At 37.6% G+C, this 21,172-nt stretch overlaps 1 protein-coding gene across 1 annotated transcript; it reads right to left on the bottom strand.

Annotated features, from left to right (window-relative positions):
* Nucleotides 1-2,226: 2,226 nt before the first annotated feature.
* Nucleotides 2,227-20,818, bottom strand: smfn (small fragment nuclease). Its single transcript, XM_038297146.1, has 8 exons — nt 20,776-20,818; nt 19,049-19,298; nt 16,786-16,869; nt 16,629-16,706; nt 16,404-16,515; nt 15,540-15,648; nt 7,986-8,039; nt 2,227-2,794 (listed from the first exon to the last, which is right to left on the bottom strand). Coding segments are annotated over exons 1-8 (810 nt in total). The 5' UTR covers nt 20,778-20,818; the 3' UTR covers nt 2,227-2,673.
* Nucleotides 20,819-21,172: the final 354 nt, after the last annotated feature.

The raw sequence follows: 21,172 nt of genomic DNA, 5'->3' as shown, positions 1-21,172 counted from the left end.
AAGGTTTTTGTTTTTTAGTGTACATGATATTCATTTTTTTTTATTGGGACTAGTTTTGTAGCCTAATATTAATTGTAGTAACCGCTGCATTCTAGTGTGAATAAATTTTCAATGTTGTGCTCCAAGCACACGCGGACTAGAAAACAGCCAATCAGAGAGAGAGAAGGCGGAACTTAAGGCAGAACAACCAATGAGAGTTGAGTTAAACAGCGCAGCACAGTTCCTTGAGCTGCTACGAAAGGGACAGGAGAGAGCAGGCAGAGGAGCTGCGAGAGGAAAAGAAGCCACTGCTGCAACAACTAGGCTACTGCTGTAAATTATAAACATGTTGCTCACATCCAATTATTGGTAGGGACAATTAGGTCGGTTAAAAATTTTGGTAGGGACATGTCCCTATGGTCCCTATGCAAACCTACGCCCATGGTCTTGCCCATGACCAAAATCTAATAATTAGAAAAGATTCCCAAAGGAGTAAAGAATGATAATCTAATTAATTGAGGAAAAATAATAAAATATGGTTTATTTAACATATTTCTTCAAAAAATCTGGTAGTTAATGACTACCTGACAGGGACATCATGGTGGGAGATTTTAACATCCATGTTGACACTGAAGGTGATAGCTTAAAGGAATAGTACACCCAAAACATGATTAGCCTTCATTTTCTACTCACCCCCATGCTGAACAACACTCTGGAGTACTTTTTTGATATCTCAAATGCATCTGGAGATCTGGGAGGCTTCTTGCTGTCTGCTGACATTCAAATAATGGAGGTCTATGGCGCCCGAGGCAGAAAGGTCCATAAAAGTCCACAAAAAACGTGTCAATATTCCTCCATACTGCTCGTCCAATGTATTCCAAGTGTCCTGAGTGGGTAGTGTCCATAATTTACTCGAAACGAAGTCATTTAGAATGTTTTTAGAGCATAAACAGTAGTGTATAGGATTTCCTAAAAGCGCGTTCATGAGTCTACGGAAACCGCGGCAGACCAAACCAGATGAAAGTGCGCATTCAGCTCGGCAAAGAACTCATGCTCTTCCTCAACACTGAAGTCCTCAGACATTTTTCTTTCGTTGTTTCTTTCTTTGCACAGGTAAACAGCACATTTCTTCTTCTACGCTTGCATTATCGGCAGAGCAGACGCTGAATGCGCACTTTCATCTGGTTTGGTCTGCCGGCTTCCGTAGACTCGTGAACGCGCAGGCGCGCGCTTTCAGGAAATCCTATACACTACTGTTTATGCTCTAAAAACATTCTAAATGACTTAGTTTCGAGTAAATTCTGGATGCTACCCACTCAGGACACTTGGAATACATTGGACGAGCAGTATGGAGGAATATTGACACGTTTTTTGTGGACTTTTATGGACCTTTCTGCCTCGGGCACCATAGACCTCCATTATTTGAATGTCAGCAGACAGCAAGAAGCCTCCCAGATCTCCAGATGCATTTGAGATATCAAAAAAGTACTCCAGAGTGTTGTTCAGCATGGGGGTGAGTAGAAAATGAAGGCTAATCATGTTTTGGGTGTACTATTCCTTTAAGTGCAGCCTTTAGTGCTATCTTAGGCACTACTGAATTGTCCCACACATTCTCATCTTCATACTTTGGACCTTGTGCTGACATATGGCTTAGATTGTGAAGAAATAACAGCTCCTCACAACCCTGTCCTCTCACCACTTTTTAACAAAATTAATAACCTTAACCTTTTTAATAACCTTCAGGATTATTTTTACAGTTCTCCTCCCCCAAAAGGTCTCACTTTAACAGATCATTACCAGATAGTGCAGTCAATCAAGTTGGCCTTTGAATCAATGAGTCGATGGTTTTCCTTAGATAGAAAACTTTGAATCAATTTGACTGGATGATCCGATTGAATCATCTTTGTTAAGTGCCATGACATGACATGTGTTGTGAATTGGCGCTATATAAATAAACTGAACTGAACTTTGACTCTGAAAAGTATTCAAGGATAATCCATAAAAAATAAAAGCAGGCAAGCTGATGCAAATGCAAAAAAAAAGGGTTTTCAACTAGTAGATACTACAGATTCAGCTGGTGCTCTTCCAGCTGCAGCAAAGGATGGTATTAAGAAAACCCATGTCTGCCGATGCTTAAGTGCAGCACCAGAGTACTGAATGGCTTACTGTTGATAGGAAAGTTGTGTGTATTGGGTCAGCATCAAGATAAAACATATACTGTTTGTGTCACTGATAGAGAAAAGAAACTTCAATTGAAGATTGGATTTTATTTTAGAAATAACTTATATTTCACATTTTTTGCAAAGTCAGTTGAAGCGACTCTCATCTCTAACCTACTAATTTAGAGACTTCAAAGAAAATGTATTGATTTAAAGCTTGGATCTTACATACTTTATATAAGGACAGGAATAATGCATTGTATTGGTAATATGTCCATGAAAACTTCAATTATGTAAATAAATATGACCTTAGGTTGTAATATGCAGCTTTTATGCTTGCCGGATTAGTGTAGAAATAAGGATACAGAAATAAATTATTTTATTTAATTCAACTAGAATATCAGAATCATAAATAAATCTTAAATCAATTTTCTCTTCACTTGATTTTATTTTAAAACTGTATTATTCCTGAAAAATAAAAACATTCAAACTGAAAGAAATCTTCAACGTGCATTTCATCACTCATATTCATTCACTAACTAATGTTGTCTTTGTTTTCTTTGGTCTTGCGTTTCTTTTCCTCTGGCGATGCTTTGAAGATGCTGGCTCTGTAGTACTGGAGCTCCTTAATGCTCTCCTTTATATCGTCTAAGGCTCTGAAAAAAAAGAGATTATGTAGAGCTTTAAAATGACAATGCTTTGGTACTGAATAACTATTATACAAATGTTGCCTTTTATGAGGAGGTAGGGAGGACCTTTTCTCTACCAGAGCTGTGCCAAACTTAAACATCTCTGATAACACACTTATGATGGGAATATTGGATGGAGTTTAGCGGATGATGTAGAGCAGGGTCACCAACGTGGTGCCCGCGGGCACCAAGGGTCCCTCCAGAACCGCATGAGGTGCCCTCAATATCTTCAGGAAAAAGATCAACTCACCAGTGGCTAAATTTGAAATTATATTTTATTCTGTTGCTCTTCTTTATCATGCATTTATAGAGCATTTAATCGTAATGATCATATAGAGCAGGAGTAACCAATTAAAAATCAGTGGGGTCTGAATAAAGAAAATCAACAACCAGTAAAGGTCTAATTATGATCTGTTACTTTAAACAGAATTTAAAATTAAAATAAAATGAGGTTTTTATGCATCCATGATATACATACAATATTTAAATAATATATATAAAAAAAGCTTTTTCCATTTTAAAATCAAGTGTTTTTTGAAGTAGAGAACAAGACACACAAGACAAAATGTCAATATTTGGGCCAAGAAATATTTGAACACTGATTTCTCCAAGGTGTTTTGGTGTGATGTGTGTGTCTTGATAGGCCAGATGGATGGATGGATGGGCACCAGGCTGGATCAGTAAAGGGCAACAAGTTCCTTATCGACTCAGACGCCAGCAAGGTGGAGGTGGGCTGGTATCACCAAAGATGAGCTTGTGACGCCTTTTCTGGTTTATGATGGTGTCTAGATAAACTCCCAGACCTACTGCCAGTTTCTGGAAGACACCTTTTTCAAACAGTGGTACAAGAAGAAGTCGCCATCATTCCAGAAAGACATGATAATCATGCAGGACGATGCTCCGTCACACGCATCAAAAGACACAGCGCGGCTGGACAGAAAAGTCTAAAAGGAGAAAAAATAATGACATGGCCGCCTTGTTCATCGGATCTGAACCCCATGGAGAACCTGAGGTCCTTGATGAAATTTGAGATCTACAGGGAGGGAAAACAGTGTCTGGGAGGCTGTGGTGGCTGCTGCACGCAATGTGGATCACAAACAGATCAAGACACTGACAGAATCCATGGATGGAAGGCTTTAGAGCGTCAAGGTGAAGAAAGGTGGTTATATTGGTCACTGATTTGTTTTTATGTTTTTGAATGTCGGAAATGTTTATTTCTGAATTTTTAGTTGTTATTGTGGTATACCCGGTGAAAATAAACAAGTGAGATGGGTATATATTTGTTTTTTTTTACGCAGCCTAATAATTCTGCACAGTAATATTTACCTGCACACACAGACATCCTCATAAAATGGCCAAATCTAAAGAAAAACTTTTGGGTCTTTTGGGTGGATTGAGTACACAATTGTGGCCCTATAATAAAAATAATCCTCAAAAATACAACTTGCCTAATAATTCTGCACACCGTGTATACAGTGCCGTATATATAGATTAGGTTAGACATTCTCAAACAGCCCAGGTCTCTTGGAGGACTCTTCCTCTTTGTGTTTGTTGTGCTTCAAGCTGGAAAAATGAAAACTAACTAGTTTGTATTTGTATATTTAGAATCTACAATAGTCCAACCAGCATTCTTCAAAAGACGATTACATAATATTATTAAAAACAAGTTATGGAAGAACTGAATAGTTTGGGGGTTTAAGCTTTTAGCCATGATGCACGGTATACCAAGCATAATAGTGTGCCTAGAGTTATAATAAAACTTATAAGTTACAATTACATTTTTTTGTCTTTTTTTTTTAAGTTACCAGACCCTTTACTAATAAAACATGGTTTGATGAGCAGACTGACATCTCAGTAGTTTCAGGCAGATGCTTTTCTAAGCTGTAGGCTAACTTCCTGAGTTTACTTTGGGCCATTTGGTGGATGTGACGTCAAGCGTCCATGTTGAATCAGTTCTGTTTAAGTTAGATTTTGTGGAAACTCAGTAGCGACCAGCATTCAGCTCAACTCAAGACACCAGCGACAACTCGATGTAAAGTGATAGTTACGGTGAGGAGAGCGCAGTGCAGAGCAGGCATTAAGATCTGCCTTAGGTATTCAGACCCCTTTAAAATGTTTCACTCTGTTTCATTGCAGTCATTTGATAAAGTCAATAAAGAAAATATTTATTTCTCCTTAAAGTACACTCAGCACCCCAGCTTGACAGAAAAAGACAAGAATGTAGACATTTTTGCAAATTTATCAAAGAAAATCAGAAATATCTGATTATCATAAGTATTCAGACCCTCTGTATTGAGTAGAAGCACAGTTTTAAGCTAGTACAGCCATGAGTCTTCATGATGCAACAACTTTCTCACACCTAGATTTGATCCTCTGCCATTCTTCCTTGCGGATCCTCTCTAGTTCTGTCAGGCTGGATGGTGAGCGTTGGTGGACGGCTGTTTTCAGGTCTCTCAAGAGACGCTTGATTGGCTTTAGCTCAGACCTCTGGCTGGGCCAGTCAGCAATGGTCACAGAGTTGTTCCCAAGGCACTGCTTTGTTTCTTTTAGCTGTGTTTTTAGGGCGATTGTCTGGTTGGAAGGTGAACCTTCGGCCCAGTCTGAGGTGCTGAGCTACTCTGGAAGAGGTTGTCTTCCAGGCCATCTCTGTACATGGCTGCATTCATCTTTCCTTTAATTGCAACCAGTCGTCCTGTCGCTGCAGCTGAAAAACATCCCCATGGCATGATGCTGCCACCACCATGTTTCACTGTTGGGATTGTATTGGGCAGGTGATTAGCAGTGCCTAGTTTTCTCCACACATACCACTTAGAATGAACACCAGAAAGTTCAATCTTGGTCTCATCAGACCAGATAATCTTCTTTCTCATAGGGAATCCTTCATGTGTTTTTTTGGCAAACCCTATGCGGTCTTTCATATGTCTTGCACTGAGAAGAGGCTTCAACTGGACCACTCTACCATCAAACCCAGACTGGTGGAGGGCTGCAGTGAAAGTTGACTGGGTGGAACTTTCTCCCATCTCCCTACTGCATCTCTAGAGATTAGTCACACTGATCGTTGGGTTCTTCTTTACCTCTCTCACTAAGGCTCTTCTCCCAGGATTGCTCAGTTTGGCTGGACGACCAGGTGTAGGAAGAGTTCTGGTCGTCCAAACAAGAACAAAACTGGGCCAGCCTTTCTGGTTTTAGCACTGGATTGTTTAGGCTCAAATTATAGGCTTGGCTCAGATTATAGCAAATAACCAGATCAGTTACCATAACTTTGCAGACAACACACAGCTTTACATCCCAATGTCACCAAGTGACTATGAACCAATCAGAATGTTGGATAGATGCTTAGAACAGATCAATATATGGATGCACCATCATTTTCTACAACTGCAAAAAACAAAACTGACTGACTCCTAAGAAGGAGAGATCCAGAGTAAGCCCACAGCTTCAGCTACAGACGAGGTCACGGATTAGTGGACCGCGGTCCGGATCTGGACCCACCTGCTAGCTAATCCGGACCCAACCTGATTTAAAAACATTAATAAATTAGCGCATGTTTTCCGACGGCAGTGTCTATCCCCCATATTCCACATACTCCGTCAGCGATCTGCTCATGTACATCGTGCGGAGAACTTGTCTGTCATGTTAATCAATGAGAGCTGTTCCACATCCACCGCTACTCCTCCGCACCTCACCATCCACGTACATCTTCTCTGTATGTCACCGTCAAAATATGGAGCAGAGCTTTTTTTTTTTTTTTTTTGCTCTGGTCTGGCCAGGACAAGATCCACAATTGCAATCGCACCAAACAAGTAAAAGAACGGCAAGAAGATCCAGTTTGTCAAATTAAAATATAGTAAAAATGGATCGGTAACTACAAACTAGAGCATAATTCTTATATATTCCCCAAAACTAAGGCCGTTTAATTAAAAAACTGGATGCAAACTATTACGAGATTTCTCATCTTGATCAAAATATTTATTTTATATGGAGAGGCTTAAAGATTAATCACATCCAGTCAAAAGATATTTCCTATCTTAGGCCTGGATGAAGAGATGCTGAGTTTGGAAGCAGAGAACAAACATAGTTAATAAAAAACAGTTTTGGATGAAGGCTTTACTGGATGTGGGGTTTCGGGGTAACATCACTCTTCTCTCTCTCACTGCTCTCATTAAGCCATTAAAAAGAAAAGAAAAGAACGGTCAGGTCTTTTATAAAATATGTGAATCAGGAAATTGTCTATATGCCAAACTGAATCATTGTTGTTCTCTACTTCAAAAAAAAAAAACACTTTAGATTTTGGAAAAAAACATTCTATTTTTTTAAATATCTTTTTTATTTAAAAATTCCATGTATATCATGGAGGCATAAAAATCTCATTTTATTTCAATGTTATTTTCTGTTTAAAGTAACAGATCATAATTAGAAATATCTCCAGACCTTTACTGGTTGTTGATTTTCTTTATTCGGACCCTGCTGGTTTTTAATGGGTTACCCCTGAACTACATCTAGAAACCACTGATTATGGCTGATATCTTGGTGTCATGATGGACTCGGACCTGAACCTTCAGAGCCTCATAAAGGCAGTTACTAAGTCAGCCTTTTATAACCTGAAGAACATTTCCAGGATTAAAGGACTAATGTTCAAGCTGGATTCATGCATTTATCTTTAGTAGAACTGATCACTGCAACAGTGTCTTCATAGGTTTGCAAAAAAGTCCATCAGACAGCTGCGTCTAATACAAAAAATAGATCCTCTGGTTGGCTGCATATCATGAATAATTATGGAAGGGTAATTGTAGCTCTGTTTGCACTGAAACATTACATATATGACTCAGTGTCTGAATAACATCACCTTCTTTATAGTCATATCAATGCCACAGCAGTCAGATTTACAGTTATGAACAATACTGATAATTTTCTTACTTCCACTGTTGTGAGAAACATAAAATCCAAATTTCTATTAAACAATCTCTCCAGAAATATTTGCTGAAACTATAAAATGCATCTATTATGTCCTCAAAGTTATATTTGTTGTGAAATACAGAGGAAACATAGTTTTTGGAGTAGGGACACACCATTGCTAGTGATTCTTTTTAACCTTTTTAGGTGACTGGTAAGAAGAGGCAGACAGTATGTGACAGAACTGCAGGATTTGATTTTGTACCTGTGGGTGGCAGACTTGCGTGGAGCCATACTGAAGTCTTCAGGGAACCACCGCCTGTAATTAACCACAGAACAAAGCAGAATCATTTCAATGATTTTTTTCTTACAACATAAATTATATAGAATAAAACTAAATCAAGATAGTTAACTAGACTTTTGATTTCCCAATCTTTATTTTAAAAAAACTTTTGTTTTGAGTTTTCAAACTAATATTCCAATTTTGTACGGGTTAAGATTCTCAGTCATCCAGGTGATAGTCATTTAGAAGACATCTTTTATTCAGCCAGGCCAACAATTCCCTTTAATGACCCCCCTTTCAGAGACAGATACAGGTATGGGGCATTGCAGGATAACAAAAGAAGCCAAACGTCCCCCAATCCAAAGGGGTGGACCCATTCGTCCAGTTGAATGTGTATGTATATATATATATATATATTAGGGGTGGAACGGTTCACAAAATCCACGGTTCGGTTCGGTTCACGGTTTCGTGGTCAAGGTTTTCGGTTCGGTATATGTTGATTGTTACACCAAAATCCCATAAAAATTAATGAAATTAATGAAAAAATCCCCCAAAAATTAATGAATTGTAATTATTTTTAATGATGCGCGGAAACCCTTGATCATTTGCTGCTTTGAATTTAATCATCTCACGCATGCTCTCTACGATCTCCAAGGAACTCAGAGCGGAGCGGACGGGAGCCACAGTGGAGGCTGTAGGCTTTGCGGAGTAAGTGGGATTTCGGGGTTAGCATGACATGTTGGTCATGTTGCTGTTAGCATAAACAAAACGTGTTGCACCATGCTTGCACACTGTTGCACTTTTATCCACAACTTTCTTTCCGCCGTCATCGTAGGTCACTCTAAATGCAAAGTGGTCCCATACAGCAGACCTATAAAGTGCTGCTGGCGCGTCTTCCAACTCCTGTTCTTTCCCACTCGCCATACCCACACAATTCTCCACAACAACTGATTTTTTTCTGCTACACCCGGCTACACTGCTTCGCTTCTTCTTCTTCTTGTTTACTACTGGTGGTTGGCTTTGGTCGCAGTAGCGCCACCTTCTGCTCTGGAGTGTAATGTAAAAATGGAGCAGCGCATGAACCGAACGAAACACACGCGAACCGAACCAGTAGAACCGAACGGTTCGGACGGTTTTCATAAACCGTTCCATCCCTAATCTAAATATGTATCTATATATGTATCTATATATCTAGATCTATATATCTAGATATATATATATATATATATATATATATATATATATATATATATATATATATATATATATATATATATATATATATATATATATATATATGTGTGTAAGGTTCTTTTAAAGGTTTATTTTTTAAAACTATAAACAGTGAGTTTTGAATAATATGTACTATTATTTTGTGATTGCTCAAAATGTGTCCCACATATTTTTTCACCACCGTCAGATATTCATAAAAAGCAATAAAACCATGCAACTAAAAGGTCCTCAGTATATACATCTACTTACTGATGACCCCATTTTCAAATCTTCAGCTCTACTGCATGCTTCAAGTTCAATCAAGCTCCTCTAAGTTTTCTATTTTCTCTTTAATTTGCTCATATCTTTCAACACTGCTGATGTCACAACCAAAAGATGTCAACACCGCTTCTTTTGTATAAAAAATATTAGATTAGAGTTATGACATAAATGTTTACTTTTTAAGTCTAAAGTAGCTAGCAACAGAGGGGAAAAAAGATGGCTAATGTGAAAAACTCATGCATATCATTTGAAGGAGTAGTTTTTTCTCACAACCGTCAGGTTTTCTGTCTGAAGGTGATGATATGCAGTGCGACTGTGATGAAAAAACCTACAAATGGTCCTCAACGGAGGCTAGAATATAAATGCTGATCCGTAATGTTGCATTAACCTCTTTTATATTTTTATTTATGTTTATGTATGTAGGGGATGAGGTGTGCCTTCCCTCTCTCTCAGTTCACTATTATGCCATGTTCATTTGGCTGGACATAGTGCGCCTACTACCTACCTACATAGCACATAGTATACAATATCCTTTGTAAGCTGTGCATCTCCTATGACTAAAGCCTAATAAAAATGTCATGGCAACCAAATCTAACATTTACGGTAATTACCCCTAATTACATAGTTATTACTTACACACTTTGGTGAAGGAAGGGAAAATAAAAAAATCAATGACTCAATTCAGTCAATGACTTGAATGAAAGGGAAAAGAGAAGTCAGAGGAAGGCTTGGAAACATAGACAACAAGTATCAATCGAATGTAAGAGAAAGGCTCAGATCACCCAGAAACTGCACCAGACAGTCCAGTGGATCACTTCATGCATGAGCCAGCTCGGAGTAGACAGGCTGCAGCAGGAGTAGGGGACACTAGACCACAGTTTAACATGATGTCAGTGGTGCATTGTACATTATTCCCACTGGTAATTACTTTATTTTTACTATGATGATTTTATATTTGATGATATGGGGATGGGGTACTTCTAATAATGATATTGCTTAATTGTACCTTATATTTCTTAAAAAAAAATGTTTGTCACAGTGCTTACCATTGTTAGTTTTTCAATAGTTTCACATAGTTAAATAAAGTTAATAAGCAAAAAACCATTGACTTGAGTTGTATAGAGTTTTTAATTGTATGTTGTAATGAGGCCATTGTCACCACCGTCAGATTAGTGTCACCACCGTCAGTTCCAAAGTCACCACCGTCGGAGGGCTTTTTATTTGTTTTAAATGAATATGCTTACAATATGTTCCTTCAATGCTGTTCTGTCACTAAAGTAATATGCTCTTTTAATACAAAAATATGTTTGCTGATTAAAATATTTCACATTTAACAGCATATATGTGTACTAACAATGCCAGATAATGATTTAAAAACTCTAAATACATATTAGACCAAATAAATAAAAAATAATTAGCCTTTTATTGTGTCTGACGGTGTTGACTAAAAGTGATAACTGGAAAAACTGCTATTTTATGAAAAAAATTCAAAGCAAAAAGGTTGCACCAGTACATTTGCTTAACAGCCAAGACCTTGGTCTATAACAATATACCTTCAGATTTTGTAATTTTACTAAGTTTTTATTTTCAAAATTAAAACCTGTTTTATCCAAATTCCAAAGACTCAGTGACACACAACAAATACTGGAGTTAGGGCACCAACCCAGTACCATTTCATGTAACACAGAAATCTATTTACCCATTAGTTGACACAGGTCTACTTCGCTGCTCTGTGCTGCCACCTGCTGTAAAGCAGAGTTGTTCATCTGACAGCTGTAGAAGGAGCTTGCTGCCATTACTACTGTTCTTTTACTGTTCTATTTTAAAAAAAAAAGGCTTAATTCAGGAGTCTTCAACATTTTCCAGGCCAAAGACCCCAAACTGATGGTGAGACGGCAGGGACCCCCTAATTATATATATAGTGTATGAAACTGTGTTCTATCAAACTGGTCCTATAGTCACTCTATTACAGATGAGGTAATGTAACAAAGGTAATTTCACCCTAGAATTATTAAAGTTTTTCTGATTCTGATTCCTGGTTGATGGGACAGGTGTTGTGAATGAAACGGTGCCCAGCTTGAAAGAGCTCCTGTGTGTCGCTGAATGTGAGCATTGATGACTGAAAGACATCTTCTGCCTCCATTTATCTGTTTACTACAGTCTGTTGAATTCATGTTAATGTGGATTTAAAGACATTTCAATTAACGGAAAAAAAATTCAGGGGGAAAAATATTTTAAAAAAAGTCTAATTAACCAAAACTTTCACGACCCCCCTGCAGTACCTCAGGGACCCCCATGTTGAAGAACTCCTCTTTAATTTGTTGTATCCAATCAAGTTTCCAATCCAGGATTTAACCTCAGCCATACCTTGCCACAATGATAATCATATCTGAGTCATGCAGGCGTAGAATGATTATATATATATTGTATTATTGGTACTCTGTATCGGCCGATACTCACAGCAAAATCATCGTAAATGTATGGAGAGAAAAAACGGTATCGTAACATCTCATCTACAGACATACATAGCTAAGGTTAGCTATGTATGAGTTCTATGCAGTTGACGTCTAGCATGGAATAAAACGTCTTCATTCATAATTTATGTATTTATAAGACAGATGTACTTTTATTATTAGTCTGATATTATTACAGCAGACCTAGAGCAGAGTGTGCCGAGACGATTAACATTTTTATGGGCTGAGATCAAGTCATGGGTGAGACTGAGTAAAGAATACGACCAGTGTCATCTCTAACGTTCTGCTCCCTCTGCTTTTTATCACAGTACTTATGATAAGTTATGGGTATGCTTTGGATAAGTTATGAGCCCGCTGAAGTACGTTGAAACACGCAGGCACACGTCGACATACAGCGAGCGTCTGCCATCCGTGCGCCATCAGTTCCAGGTCAGTTATCTGATGGTTGACATCCGTTCAGTGTCAGTTCCTCATCAGTCGTGGCGTCTAGCTGATCCTAAACCTCTGAGTAACTTGTGCGTAGCTTATCCAGAACTTCTCTCCAAGCATATCAAGGTATCTGACGTGTTCCAGACGAGCGCTGAACGTGTTTCTAACTTCCAGCTACTGTATAATGGCGTATTGGCAGCGTTTTGGTATAAAGGGGGTTCTCAGGAGGAAATCGTCAGTTCTCCTCCAGACTTCATCCCCATCATAGGGTGAGCCAGAAAGTGAGTGTGATGGATCCTCCCTGCGTTCACGCCCACCACCAACAAACGTCCTATCAGACATGATGCTCAATCTGCTGCCACCAAAAACCGTCTTTTTTCTTTATCGTTTTATTTTTTTTGGCAGGCAGAGAACAGCAGCTAGATTAATACCGTGATCAAAAACATCTATTTTATGCAGACCAGGTGCTTCGCTGCCCCCCTCAGGACAGTGGCTTGTGCATCATTTCATGGTCATGCGTTATATTGAAGTTAGGCTGTTGTTGGACAGAAGTTTTGGACTTGTTATAAATACTCTATGTTTACGCCCCAAATTTTAAAAATACATTGAAAGTTCAGAGTATGCCATCGTTTTAGGAGATTCTGGGACATCAGGCAGACGCTGGATAAATCGGCAAGGTGAGACGGGCCTTAGTCCCTTGTGTTCAGTAGTTTTATTTCTAAGGATGTTTTATGAATAAGTCATTTAAAAATGAATTAGATACTAAACACCTCCCATTAGCCAGTCTGTTATCACCTTAAGCTGTATGCAGCCACATGTTTTTATATTTTTAAATGCTCATCTGTTGAAGTGAAATTTAATTATCAAAATACACTAAATGTTTTTATATTCATTTCACAGGTGGAGTGGAACGGTGAAGTCTGGATCCATTTAGTCTGGGCTCCAGGACCAGAAACATCACAAATTTGAGGCAACATCTAAATAAGCAACTCTAAAATCTGTTTTAATCATAGTCTTAGGTTGACACTGCTCAAATGAAAGTAGCTTATGTGAATTCTATGGTTTTATTCTTCGTTTCTTTGAATCATATTTTGGTTATTCTGAGAATTTGAGTCGGACTATAGCAGGAGAGTGTGTATCCCGTGTATGTCAATGCTCAGTTTTTGTTTTATATTCTGGGCAATACAATACATTGATATCGGCCAATATATTGGATTTTTTTTTATAGCCCCCAATATCGATATCAGTAATGGCCTTTAAAATCCCACATCAGTCCCTATAAAATCTGAAACATGATCAAGAGCCCTTTTCAAATTGACTGAGATTCTTATTCCCATAAAACAAGATCTCAAAGAGTCAGACCTTAAAGAAATTTGACTCTCTCTTTTTAATATTTACTTTAGACCTCTAATCAAATATGTAATAAAATCTTAAATTGTACATTCTTAAAAATGCTTGTTTTATTCCTCTTCATAATAAAAGCCAGGTTCAGATTACCTGAAAAACCAACATTTCTATGATTCACTTGGTTCCTTCAAGAATTATTTTGATTTGTGAGGCAGATTTTAAAAAAAAGGAAAAATTAAGTCATTAAAAAATCATCAATAATTTTAATTTATTATTAACATACACAGTGTCTTGTACAAGTATTCAGCCCCCCTTGAACTTTTCTACCTTTTACCAAATTTCAGGCTTCAGACATAAAATTGTAATTCTTTGTAAAGAATATAAATCAAGTGGGAGATAACCATAAAGTGGAATGAAATTTATTGGATAATTTAACCTTTGCTAAATTAGACAATTTCAGTCTCTGATAGAGATAAAACAAAAGCGACTTGTATCTTTAATAGCAACAAAATGCTGGACCTAAGAAGGATTAAACCTTTTTAAAGACCCGGTTCTTCGGTTTTTCATAAAAAAAATTTCAATAAATTTCATTCCACTGCATTATTTTGACACACTTGGTGGTTCTTTAAAGAACTAAATTTTATTTGTTTGTCTCAACCTGAAATGAGGCCAAAAAGTTCAAGAGGGCCAAATACTTTGGCAAGGCACTATATTTAGGATAAAGATAGTTTTATTAGGTTGATGCCTGCATCTCAGATCACACTGAAAATGTTTTTTTTTTTTTATTCCATAATTAAAATAATGTCCTTTTTTTAATTGATTACATTTCGGGCTTAAACAATTAATAAATTATTGAAATAATCATCAGCTAATTTAGTAATCGATTAATCGTTAACTGGACTATAAAGACTCTAAAACATGCCTTTAGCTGACAGAGCGACACGCATACAGCAGTAATTAGACCAACATTGTAAAAAATATAAACATTTTGCATTTAAGATCAAAATAAAAAAATTTAAAAATGTGTCTGCACTATCCAAAATTCCTCAAGTGGAAAACTTTTAGTTTCACCTGGTTTTATTTCATAAAAATTCTTCTATAAGGAACCTTTTGGCTAAATGCTTATTTATCCATTAGTCGAAAAAATTATCAATAGAATAATCGATTTGCAAACTAGTCATTATTTGCCGTCCTAATTACATTTGTGGCACTTGTGGCTTTCCATACATGCTGCAGTTAATTTGTTACCATATGCAGGCTTAGCTGCTTGCTTGGTATATTTAGATTTTAGCTGAAAGTTCACTTGGTTCATCTGCCTCACTTTCAGATGAACCGCTGTAGGTACCAGATCTGCTCGGGTCCTGCTTCATGCCAGTGACGTTACGCTATATGATTGGCTGTAAGTGTGGCGAGTCAGGAGCATGTGTAGCGTTAGCGTGTCTAATGACCGATCAAGTTTTACCTGATCGATATAAAGGGAGACTGCTGGGTAGGGCTGTGGCTAGCTGTGCTCAGTAGCTAACAGGTTAGCCTGTTTTAGCTCGCTCAGTTAGCCATGTTAAGCTACACTACTTTTAACTTTGTGTTAACAACAACCGTCGTTTTCTACGAGTAGAATAACTGTTATCTTTGTCTAAAAGAGATTTGATCCTTAAGAAACGGGTGCAATACAGTTTTTCCGAGTGCCGTTGTCATATGATGATGTCATAAGAAAAGGCGGGGCCCCGTGCACATCTGACCACACGGGTAGATCTCGCCATCCATAAAGGAAACGCAGTGAGGAAGACTTTACCTGCAGAGCTCTTTGATGGTGCTGACATCAATGATCCTGTAATGAAGATGGTACATGAACTGTGGCATGTACTTGTCCAAGAACCTCTTGTCTGCGTGTACAGAGTTGCCTTAAGAAGAAATAATAAAACATGAGCATTATCAGGGTTCTCAACAGTATTTTCATTCTATAATAAACCTAAATCCTTTTCTTTTTTTTGTCTGTTTACTGAGCCCAGTGCCTTTTCTTTCACTTCTCAACATTAGAGTTGAAGTTTGATACATACTTTCAGTTAAAAAGCTGTAAAGGTAAGAGCTGGGAATGACTTCACTCACTGGAAAAATGATCTGGAAATAAGTAAAAATGTCTTGAGTAGGTAAATGAGATAATTTGCCAATGAAATTAGCATTTTTACTCTTAAAATAAGATAATTAGATAATATGCACTTGAAATAAGACAATGCAATTGTGTTTTCTTATTTAAATAGATTTGTTACTTTTGTTTCATTTAAACTCATTTTCATAATGGTGGTATTTAAAAAGAAAAACATCAAAATAATTTCTTTCATCCAGACAATTAATTTTTGGTTGGACTGTTTTTCACCACATACTAAAATAAACACTTTTTCAAAATGATGCAAAGTGGTCGATAAAAAAACAAACTTTGTATTTTATCAGACTAAAACAAAGTGCAACTATTTCAAATGATGTAAAATATGAAAGATGTTTGCAACATAAGCCTTCGCTTTTCTGCTTTCTCGTTTTAACGTCTTTATTATGTACGACATCTTACAGTAGAGAAAGAAATAAAACCCATTTTAGGACAAGGTTTTAACTGGAACATGATATTTTCAAGACACCCAGCTGCTATTAAAACCAAACTTACCAGCAAGGGGACATTGCCCAGGTGGCGTGTGCTGCCTGACAAAGGACAGAAACTCGTATTCGGCCTGTTCCAGGGTGATGTGGCTGTTTTTGACAGCCTGAATCAGTCCTGACTGTTACAAACAAGACAACAAAGCAGGTAACACAACAGCATTCACTTCCACTGATGCTGGAATGCGTGCAGACTTAATTTGGAAAGGTATAATCTGCGAGTGTTGGTGTCTACCTTCCCATGATGCTCTTTACACCACTCCGACATCCCGTCCAGCAGCTCGTCTGGCTGCTTGATGATTACAGTTGGTCCCTACCAAGCAGCAGCAACCCGGTTTACTTCACATACCGAACCAAAACTGTTCCACACTGCAGGAGTCTCTCTGGATTACCTCTGCTATGATGTTCAGATCAGAGTCGGTGATGATGCACGCCATTTCAATGATTTGGTCTTTTTCCACATCTAAACCCGTCATCTTTAAAGGAAAAAAAAAAACAGAATGTCACTTTTTGTGCCACAGTTTAGTGTCATGCAGCTTCCCGAGAAGACTACCTAATACCCAACGCGATTTCAGCAGGAAAAAAGGCATCTGCTGCTTCATTTCGGGGTTTTTGACAGTGTCCTGTCTGGCAATGCTTCAATATGAATAATTGTCTTGATGCCAAAAAGAGCCCAACAGATTTTACTTTCACAAGAGGAGCAGTACGGCTATCGCCTTAGTGCTCCGCTTGATTTATGCATAGAAATTGCATTAACATAGTTATGCAGGGAGTTTTACAGATTATATGGACACTGCAATGTAGTTTGAACAGGAAAGGAAAAACAGAAAAAAAAAGGATAAAAGATGAAAGAAAGAGGAGATAAAAGGGAGATAATGATAAAACATTTTCAGTCTGCTTCATCACCTGCAAAGAGATGGAAAAAGAACAAAACATCCAGCAGACATGGTACGAGACATACAATAACACATAGATACTATCACTGAAGTATAAGTAGTATTATTTAGTCTGACATGTACTGTGGTAACTGAAGATAAGAATATGCAGTGTTTCCCACAGGATTTTAGGAGACTGTGGAGGGAGAGTCTCTGACCCTTGGGGGTTTTGCACATTTTTAAGCGTGATGTATCCCACTTAAAGGGGAATACTTTTTTTTTTTTCTTTTTTTTTTTACATGGGCCCTTGATTTTACGTTATTACATCATGTTTTACTCACCCATATGAGTTTTGTGTCATTTGGATCCGTTCTACAGATATTCTGGTATATCTAACGGAATATGAACTGCTGCTAGTTTTCCTCACATGCCTGGAAGATGTCTAGTGCTGCTACCACAGATGATCTCGCTCTCCAAATGGAAATGAACGATTCAAATTAGCTAGAATGAATAGAAGGGATAGAGCGTAGCCGCCTGTGGCCCGGGCTGCCTGTCACAACTCCAGTCCGGCAGCAGTTCAGCTGACAGGATGAATGAATGGTAGAATTATGTGTTTTAAAAATGAAGCGGCGCGTGGATGAAGTCATCCACGCGCCACTTCATTTTTAAAACACATAAATATAAAAAATATAACGGTGGATGTGTGGGGGACAGTGATTGGCCTACATGTTCTGAATGCTGGCGTACCATAAAGAATAAATGATGAACAGTTTAGTTTGTGCCTTCAAGTCGTTGCCCATAGGAAGACGTTACTTGGATATAACCTAACGGAATAGCTTGGCAAAGAACTCATGCTCTTCCTCAACACTGAAGTCCTCAGAGATTTTTCTTTCGTTGTTTCTTTCTTTGCACAGGTAAACAGCACATTTCTTCTTCTACGCTTGCATTATCGGCAGAGCAGACGCTGAATGCGCACTTTCATCTGGTTTGGTCTGCCGCGGTTTCCGTAGACTCGTGAACGCGCTTTGAGGAAATCCTATACACTACTGTTTATGCTCTAAAAACATTCTAAATGACTTCGTTTCGAGTAAATTATGGGCGCTACCCAATCAGGACACTTGGAATACATTGGACGAGCAGTATGGAGGAATATTGACACGTTTTTTGTGGACTTTTATGGACCTTTCTGCCTCGGGCACCATAGACCTCCATTATTTGAATGTCAGCAGACAGCAAGAAGCCTCCCAGATCTCCAGATTCATTTGAGATATCAAAAAAGTACTCCAGAGTGTTGTTCAGCATGGGGGTGAGTAGAAAATGAAGGCTAATCATGTTTTGGGTGTACTATTCCTTTAACTGATAGAGAAATCCACTTAGAGCAGTAATGTAAAAATAAAAAATAAAAACACATCTATTCATCATAAACAATTTAACTTTAAGATATAAACAATTCTGCGATTAAGCTTTATCCAGCATTCCTCAAATGGAAATTTGAAATTTTACCGGATTTAATTCTGTAAAAATAAATCTTCAAATCTTTGAGGGTAGTTTGTAAACAGTTTGAGAATAGCTGGAGTTTGTAAAAAAAAAAAAAAATGTAGCAATGAACGTTATAGCCCAATTACCTTAAAGCAATTATAGTCCTTTTCCATCTGCAAAGACCTTACTTTATAAAATGATTACTGTTTAACCGCTTCTATGTGAGCCTACATGTTTTGTTCCTAAAGCTCCACATTATCGGCATAAAGTGTGTTCATAGTTAGCTGAGGCTGTAACTTGCCTCCAGGTCCACCCACACCATCCTGCTGGACATCGAAGACATGCTGACTCTTCTGCCACCAAGTGATGAAAAATAGCTGAGAGACGTTTCTGGAAAAAGAGAACCTGCTGAAAAAGGTCCGACACGCTGCGACAATCCTTTAAAGCGAAAAGAACAAAACTGTCTGGAGATGAATGACGCAAAAACTCGTTTCGTCCCGCAGTCCTGTTTGATCAGAGCTAAAGACCAACAGAGCCGCGACAGAACGGTCTTCTTCTTCTTATGAGATTTTATGGCGGTTGGCAAACTTGTGAAATGTGCATTACCGCCACCAACTGATATGGAGTAAAGCAAGGAAACAGGAAACGATTCACCCCCCCCAAAAAAAAAAAAAAAAAAAAAAAAAATACAATAAAATAACCTGTGTAACTTAAACCCACATAATACTAAATTATACTAAATTACATTTGCCCGTATAATTTTAATTTACTCTAGGTCATCGTACCTCTGCCAGTTTCTGATGGTCCCATTGGTCTTTCCATCATGCTTCCAACCATCTCCCAGTTCATATCTTTAACATCCAGATATTTTTCTGCAGCCTTCACTATTATTTTGATTTTTTCTGTTTTTTTTGTCGTCTGAGCAGTACAATTAATCACTTCCACCATGAAAAGAACAAAATTTGTCTTTTTAACAATTAGTGAGTCTTCATCAATTTTTGGAGATTTCTCTAGAGGTTTGAAATTTGCCGTGTGTTGAACTGTAGGTTTGGGTTTTTCTGACTGAGATGGGATCCTTTTTGCAGCTTCAGCATAAGTTATTCCAAGCTCAAATTTCATTTTTTTTATTTCTTCAGACCTTTTGCTTGCTTCACAGCCGCGATAAGCAGCAGTATGTTCTCCACCACAATTACAGCATTTTATTTTAGCTTCTTTTCCACATTTACCATATTCATGTTCTCCTGCACACCTTCCACACCTCTGTTTCCCTTTACAAACTGCTGCAATGTGTCCGAATTTTTGACATTTGAAACATCTCAATGGTGGTGGATTGTAGATTTTGACATTGTAACTGATGTAACCGATGAATACTTTGCTTGGTAATTGCTCTTCCTCGAATTTAATTAGTACAGATAAACTGTCAGATCTTTCTCCGTTTCTTGTTGTTTTTAACCGTTTTACTTCTTTTACTTTTGCACCGCTTATGTTTTCCAGAATCTCTTTTTCAGAAATTTTCAGAGGAACTCCTCCAATGACTCCCCTGCTGATCTTTTTGTTCTCCATTAGGCTGCACTGAACTCTTATCCCGTCAATTTTGTTAATACGTATTGCTTTGCCTTGCTGGGCGCTGTCTCTGCAGTTAATTAGCAGGTCTCCACTGTACAGAATTCTGGCACCTCTGACTTCTCCAACAAGTTTATTGATGGTTTTTGTTAAGTGAACCGGATTCCAGTTTGTAAAAGAGTCTGCCTGATTAACGACTTTGAATATGACTTTGAATTCATTTTGTTGTGCTGTGGAATGTATGGATTGATCATCACTGGATTGTTCTGAACTAGATTCCCCTTTAACTGATCTCTGTTTTTTCCGCTTTTTCTCATTTTTTGATGCTGCTATCTTCCAACCTTCATTGTCACTATTTCCCTCTTCCATCCCACAAGAATCGCTTCCTGTTTCCTCACTACTCACGGCCCAGGACATTTCTCCACAAGCAGAGCAGCTTCAAAACACGCGCCCGACAGAACGGTCATGCTGGCAACAAGCTCTTGTTCTGCATCATCTACTTCCTGATCTAGACAGCCTTGACTATTACTGCCCCCTTTAGCTTAGGCAGTGTCATTACACCGAGAAGCTGTATGAAGTACATGTGTTAACAGTATATATATATATATATATATGTGTATATATATATATATATATATATATATATATATATATATATATATATATATATATATATATATATATATATATATATATATATATATATATATGTATATATATATATATATATATATATATATATATATATACATATATATATATATTTATATATATACACATATATATATATATATATATATATATATATATATATATATATATATATATATATATATATATATTATGTTCTCATTTGAATGAA

Source organism: Cyprinodon tularosa, unplaced genomic scaffold, assembly GCF_016077235.1.
Source record: "Cyprinodon tularosa strain WSP-4 unplaced genomic scaffold, ASM1607723v1 ctg384, whole genome shotgun sequence".
Taxonomy (NCBI): domain Eukaryota; kingdom Metazoa; phylum Chordata; class Actinopteri; order Cyprinodontiformes; family Cyprinodontidae; genus Cyprinodon; species Cyprinodon tularosa.
The sequence above is the reverse complement of the archived record's forward strand: the minus strand, read 5'-3'. Positions and strand labels throughout refer to the sequence as shown.